The sequence below is a fragment of the Momordica charantia genome (genome assembly GCF_013281855.1).
Source record: "Momordica charantia cultivar OHB3-1 chromosome 3 unlocalized genomic scaffold, Mcharantia_2.0 BLBB01000003.1, whole genome shotgun sequence".
NCBI classification, from domain to species: domain Eukaryota; kingdom Viridiplantae; phylum Streptophyta; class Magnoliopsida; order Cucurbitales; family Cucurbitaceae; genus Momordica; species Momordica charantia.
In genome coordinates, this window is record NW_028275161.1 from 3,548,495 (window position 1) to 3,555,951 (window position 7,457).

The 7,457-nt window shown below is 32.9% G+C and overlaps 1 protein-coding gene across 1 annotated transcript; it reads left to right on the forward strand.

Moving 5' to 3' along the window:
- The first annotated feature begins 2,170 nt into the window (after positions 1 to 2,170).
- Positions 2,171 to 2,641, forward strand: LOC111024786 (RING-H2 finger protein ATL66-like). The gene has a single exon (XM_022302559.2). The coding sequence runs from the start codon at positions 2,171 to 2,173 to the stop codon at positions 2,639 to 2,641; it is 471 nt and encodes a 156-aa protein (XP_022158251.1).
- The last annotated feature ends 4,816 nt before the right edge of the window (positions 2,642 to 7,457 follow it).

A 7,457-nucleotide genomic window follows, 5' to 3' on the forward strand; every position in this document is an offset into this window, starting at 1 on the left:
GATCAAACTCAGTTGTTCATCAAAATCGAAATCGAAATCATGTCGGAATTATCTCCACAGCCGCCGCTTGACGCCGTCGACGACGCTATCTTTGCACTTCCGGTTGCCATCGTCCTCTTTATTTGTATACTCTACTACGTGGTTCAAACCCTTTGTTGTAAAGAACGGGAAGCTGGAGAAATATTGCCGGTGACGGCGCCGCCGGAGATCGTACCGGCACAGATAAGGCCCCTGTTATTTGAGGCCTCGGAGTTCACTGACGGCGGCGGCGGCGAATGTGTGATTTGCCTGTGCGGATATGAAGAAGGGGAGAAGTGGCTGAAGATGAAGTGCGGCCATATATTTCACCGGAGCTGTATTGAGCGGTGGCTGATGGTGGGCCGCCACTGCCCGCTTTGCCGGAGCTGCCTTTCCGCCGTCGTCGTCCACTGCGGAGGCGCCACCGTCCCTCAAATTCCCCAAATGTCTGATCTCCGGAGAATACGAACATGATTGTATTAGTTCCTTTTTTTTTTCATGCAAGGGTTAGAATTTTTTCCATGAGATTTTCATTGATGTCACATACTCATATTGAATGCTTTCTCGGCAATCTAAGAAGAATAAGTTTAGTATAATAATTTTGCATAATATATGGTCTGTAATTCTAGACAAGATAATATATACCTTTTAAATACTTTATAAAAATCTTTTGAAGTCTGAGAGAGGAGGCTGATTTTTTCCACGCTTAATTTAAATGGCAAATTTTTAAATTCACTGGAAAAAATTGTTGGAGATAATTTATCTAAAATATAATTGAGTGTAAATTACTTTTTGTTCAGTAAATTAAAATTTGAGTAATTGTCTATTTGGTCTCTAAATTTTAAAATCTTATCATTTTGAAACTTGACGCTAGATTTCCGTTAGCCTCAAAATAAAAATAAAATAAATGACACAATAATTGGTAGTAGGTCACCTTCATCTATCATTAGGTCGATTCAAAGAAACTAATATTTAAACATTGCCCAAATAACTCTATAGGCCTAAAATACACTTTGGACCGAGTTTGGACTGATGAATTAGCCTAACTAAATGGGCAAATTTGGATCGAGTTTGAATTGAACCATGAATTAATTTAAATTATTAAAAATCAAATTTTAATATTTTTTCAAACTAATTTATTTTTTAATTTTAAGAATTTGTGTTTTGATTCTTTTTATTTTACAAGTTTTGTTATTTTTCGAAAAGGTTATGGTGAAAATTTGTTATATCATCTTTCTATAATATAAATACAAATATAAATATATATTTGTAGTACATCGAGTTTTGGAGTTGGTTCAACGCGCTGATCTAAATACGGCTCAAGGGCCGGCCCAAAATAAAGATACATATCCGATCTAAATTATGAAGGGCCAAAATGGAACGGGTCAATAAAATGTTGACCGTTGATGGAATTTGAATCGCACTTATGTTATGTTGGATTTGGATCAATTTTTGGATTGCGAACACGATAACGAAGCTGAGCCGTATCAGTATCAATAATAAAGCTGAATAATATAAAGAATTGGAATCTCGTTAAAATGAATGGCGAAAGTTTCTTAGAATATAATTTTATTTTCTTAAAGGATATTTACGCTTAACCAAGCTCGAAGGCCCAATTAAGGGGAACCGAATGAAAATGCGTAATATAATGTTATATGTGAAAATCTTAATCAAGAAATTTCTTTATTTAATATTTTAGTTTTATTAGATATCCAATAAATAAATTAAATTTATCCAACTTCGATAATTTTTCAAGCCCACAAGTGAGGGAAGGGTTAGATATCAATATAAATCAATTAAATTTATCCAACAGATCGCTTTATAATTTATTAATACATTTTTATATGTATAAAAGAAATCCGGTCAAATTTCTCAAATTTTAATTAACAACATTTTCACAATTTAAATTGTTATTGATAGGGACGGAAATTGTACTTTTTTTTAACCATTCTTAAAATATAACATATCAGAAACTTTCCTAATTCTAAAGGGATTCCAAATTTCCCTTCATTGTCAGGAATCCCATTTTCTTTTAAATTTTGGATTCTTAGAAGCTCTGTATAAAAGAAAAATTGAGTGACCAGTTTTGATATTCATCAAAAACTCTCTTTTTCTTTCTTGGTGAGATTCAATTAGCTTCTTCAGCAAAATCATGTCATCGCCGCCACCGTCAGTGTTATCTCCGCCGCCGATGCCGTTAAACGCCGTCAGCCACAGTCTCTTTGGGGAATTGCCAAAACACGTTCAGATTTTGTGTGTGGTTGCTATGTTCCTCCTCGTTATACTCTACGTCTTCATTCTCAGGCTCATTCTCGACAGAAGCTGCGGATCCAACGGCGGAGAATTGCCGGAGGCGTTACCGCAGAAGAGGTTGCAGATTGAAGCTCCGATTTTCGCTTACGGCGGATCGGGCGACGACGACGAAGAATGTGCAATTTGCCTTAGCAAATTTGAACAAGGAGAGAAGTGCCGCAAAATGAGTAAGTGCGACCACGTGTTTCACCGGGACTGTATTGACCGGTGGCTGAAGGCGGAGCGCCACTGCCCGCTTTGCCGGACCAGTATTTGCATCGTCGTTCACGGTGGAGACAACATCGTCCCTCCAGCCGTCCCAAATGCTTGAATTCTAAACATCGGATCAAACTGTCAAACTCAATCATTAAATAGAATCGTATGTGCTGAAATTTATGTCTGTCTTTGAATGTTATATGGGAATTGAAGTACAATTTTGGTGTAACTTTGCAACAGGGAGAGGTGACATAATATTAATATTAAAATTTCTATAAAGATCTCAAATTAATTTGTTCGATATAAATTTATATATACACATTTAAATTATCGGAAAATAAATCAATTTTTACTCCTAAACATAGCATGCATCTTATATTAATTTTTTTGACCTTTTAATTTTGCCGTATTGAATTTTAGACAATTACCATCCACTTGTTAATTTACCCACTAATCTTACGAAAAAAAAAAACTTAAAAATTTTCAAAAACTCACTGGTTTTGATGAAATCAAGTTTGACATAAAATTAGTTTTGATGGAGGAACAAAATATCCAAGGTCGTTTTTCTTTAAAATCTTATCAATTTTTGTATTTGACATATGTTTTCTATAATTCATTAAACACATATATCCGAATACTTTTTTTACCCGAATGAAAACTTACCATAAAAAGTAAAGATTGCAATACTTTTCAAGTTTAATTAAGGTAAAAATTGTAAAGCTATTATAAGTTTTAAGGTGTGGAATTTGATGAAATTACAACTTTAGGGTTAAAATCCAACTTTAGGGTGAAAATGAATTTTCTTGCTCAATTATATTAGTTTTAGGATGCCATCCAATTTTTTGTTTGTCTTCGATTTTGTAAGTTTCCAAAGTCTCTGTCTCCTCTTAGTTTCTTCCTTTTTTGAACGATGAATGAACTCCTCTGTATATAAAGTTTTCCAACTAGAAGTGTGGTCGTAGAAAAAAGCTATCAAATCAAACCTAGAAGATGAAGAAGATGAAGGAGAAGTAGAACACAGTATTATTTATGGTTAGTTTCACCAATTTGGTCTACATCTACTCTTCAATCCGTATCTGAAGCTTTCACTCAAAATTAGGTAGAAAAATACGGACTAGAGAATAAAGGTGTGTTGGAGAGTGATGATAAAAAGAGTGATTTTGAAAAAAGAGATTAATTAATTTTTACAAAATCATCATTCGAGTTATACCTTAAAAATCAATTTAAAGTGAATTTAAACTTTTCTAAAATTAATTTTTTTATTTTCCAAACATGGAAGCGATTTTGATATCAATATTCATAAGTTACATCTCAAAACCAATTGACAATGAGAGGAGTAGCCCATGTCCATTATAAACTTTTGTTAGGTCCTTTTATCTTTTTAATATATGCCCTCTCAAAATCGTGGCTCTTATGACTCATCGATCTTGGTTGGATTTCATTTTTGGATCACTTGTTTGAATGTTTTGGACTCTAATACCATGATAAAATGTAAAAACAAATCTTGAATAATTGAGTGAATTTTGAATTTAGACTTAATTCATTAAACTGAAATGTATTACATATGAGCTATTTATAGATCATAGAAGCCCAGTACAAATAGACTATACAACTTTAGTGATTGATCTTTTAACTTTTTGTCATCGGACAAAGCCAAAATCACTCCTAAACATACTCTAAACAGACTCGGGTAAAACTTTTTTAGTCAAAAACCTACTGTACAAAAATTGGCTGACCTGTCAAGTTTTATCACAGTAAGTTTGGACTCATTTGATTTGACATCCCAGCTAGCACATGACATCGTCTAATTAGCCTAATGTATATTATTACTAGATAGTCATGTAAAAGGAAAAGCATATGATAGACCATTAATTTTTCAGAAATAATATTGGCTGTTTTAAAACATTGAGATTGATTCAAATTCCCTAGAAGTTATAAGGAGAATTGATGACGAGAGTGAAATGAGGAAGGATATAGGTTGGATTGCAAACATCACCAAATGGGCGGTAAGAATTGGGTGTTTTGCCTTTGTTCACATGAGAAGAAGGGAATGAAATGAGCTTGCTCATTTCTCGTTGTATTTGTTGAATTTCTTGTTAATACATCTTTAATTAAATGATATTTTTAGCGTTTTGAAGTGTCCATAGTGTAGAATTTGAAAAAATGATTCCAACGCCTTTTGAATTACTTGAATCCGAGTTCAAACGAAGAAGTTGGACAAAAAAAAAAATTTAAAAAGGAGAATCCTTCAATGTCTTGATACGTGGACAAGCGGTGAAATCAAAAGCGACATGTGTTCTGATGTAGCATTAACTGTAATAAGGTTGCTCTCTTGAACCAGTAAAAAGAGGGTTGTAACAATTTTATTATGAATGTAGAATGATCGAATTTTTTAATTCTGGAAAAGAAGGTGCTGTATTGGTTGGACTCTAATCCGTTGAAAGAGTCGGATTCTTAATTGAATATCAAGGAAAAGCTTTGGGAGTAAACTAGGACATGTTTAGTTGAGAACGCTGTCAAATTTCTCTGGCTCTCACCTATTTAATTTTAAAAATAAATTTTCTATTATTCTTTTGCATGAAATTATAATGATTATTAATTGACACTCCTTCAATTTATTACTTGATAATCATTTGGCGGGTAGAACCAATTAGAGTGCTTTAATTTTAATTTGGTAATTTGAAGTAAAATTGATTGTTTGTAAAAAAAAAAATATATTTATTTGATATAAATTTGTCCATCTTGAAAAAAGTTTATTAAACCTTAATTAAACGCTTTATTCACTCTCTAAAATTGAGATAGGTACCAATCCTACCAAAACGAAAAGAAAAATAGAGAATATTGAGATACCGATCTTTAAAAAACGAAAAGAAAAATAGAGAGAATATTTATTCAAAATTGAGAAGGAAATTTATTCTCTTTATTATAATCAATCTTAACATAATTCAATTTGGTAAGACACTCAATTGAGAATGAATCCTATTCACATTCAAATTCAAATTCAACTATATTTTTTATTTTATATTTTTTAGTTGGGAGATCTTTTTAATAATTATCTTAATTTTCATTTAAACTAAAAACCTTAACCTAATTATTTAAATTTTGAAAGTATTATTTTACTCAATAGTATAGGATAAGATTCCTATTCACCCGAGGAAACTCATTTTAATTCCGAAAACCCTTTAAAACGTTATAAATAAGTTCATCATAATTCTTATAATTAAAATTCTCTAATTTCCATCGAGTGATCCTTTATTTGATTCCACTCTCAGAGAAAAACAATGTCGTCATCAGCTTCAGTTCCTTCAACGTCGTCGTTTCACGGCGTCTCCCAAACCCTCTTTGGGCTGCCTCAATATTATGAGTATTTGGGTGTGGCTTCCATGTTCATGGTGTTTGTAATATGTTTATTTGCTGTGAGATGGTGCAACAGAAGAAGCCACCGCCCCGAAGCCGAAGCTTTGCCGGTGAAAGATCGAGAGCAGGAGATGGTGGTCCGGGTTCAAGCCTCGGATTTCAGTTTCGGCGGTGGCGGTGACGATGACGACGAATGTGCGATTTGCCTGGGCGAGTTTGAAGAAGGGGAGAAGTGCCGGAAGATGAGTGAGTGCGGCCACATATTTCACCGGAACTGCATTGACCGGTGGCTGAGGGTGGAGCGCCACTGCCCACTTTGCCGGGGCTGCGTTTGCATCGTCGTCCACGACGCTAACACCGTAGTGCCTTCGACACCCCATTAACCCGAATTCAAAAGAATTGTTTTGGGTGTTGAAATACTCATAAATGAATTCAATTTATCAAATCCACTGGTTTAAAATTTTGGGTTGAGTAGTGATTTATTCATCTTTAGGATGTATCGGGAGATTTTGTGTTTGAATTATTGTGTTGTTGTTTCTCATTTGATACTCGTAAATGAATTAAATTTACCTAACCATCAACTTGCTTTCTTTCCTTTATTATTGATTTCCACTTGTTTGACTTTGTGGAATTTTGTTATACCAATTCAATCTAAAAATAATATTAATCAGTTTATTAACATCATGTAAAATTATTATTTTTAGTAAAAAGGTGTAAATAATGTATTTACCAAAATTGTAATCTTGCTTTTTAAAGTTTCAAATTCAAAATATGAAAATATTGAAAATTGTTTTCAAAATTTATTTGCTAGATAGATATTCAGAAACAAAATCTTGATGGCATACCAAACAAAATCTAAATTTTCAGCCAGAAATAAGTTTGGGGTACTCTTACTCTACAAACTCGAGGCTTGATAAATGCAAATAACAAAAACATCAACGTAGCATCTTAAGAAATTCAAGCCTTTACTCTATAATGTTTGAAGTGCATTGATAATATTGATCATTTATAATGTAAATAAAAGATTACATCGTTGAAGTTGAAATTTTCGTGAAATTTATACACGTTTTTGAATGATTTTTGGTAAGCGAAATAGTAGTTTTAGAATTACTTTTGCTTATTCTATCGTAAAGACGAATTTAGAGTACAGCATGAGAGGGACCTCGCTTTATCTAACTTAATCTAAATGGTTTAATATTTTTTTCGATAAAGACTTAATATCAATAGAAATGTTGTCTTTAATATTACATGTAAGGTGTTATGAGTAGATTGAGAGACCAAGAAAATAATATGGGTTGAACCACCCGAGTCAAACTAACTAGGGTAAAAATGGGTAGTAGCTATGGTATTATCTCCCAACTAGTTCATCCATAACCATCACTCTCTCGGATATGTTCACTTTCTTTACTTATTTGAATTTGACATGATATCTAGGAAAAAGTTAGTATATTATTATTAGCTTTTAATATACTAACTATCAACAAAATTCAAAGTATTTTCTTAGTTAAAAAAAAAAAAAACTCTTTTACATCTTTTTGGAAACTCACTTTTTAGTCCTTGAATGACTCTTTAGT

Coding starts and splice junctions, on each gene's coding strand:
- LOC111024786 (XM_022302559.2), top strand. CDS start 2,171: ATGTCATCGCCGCCACCGTCAGTGTTATCTCCGCCGCCGATGCCGTTA.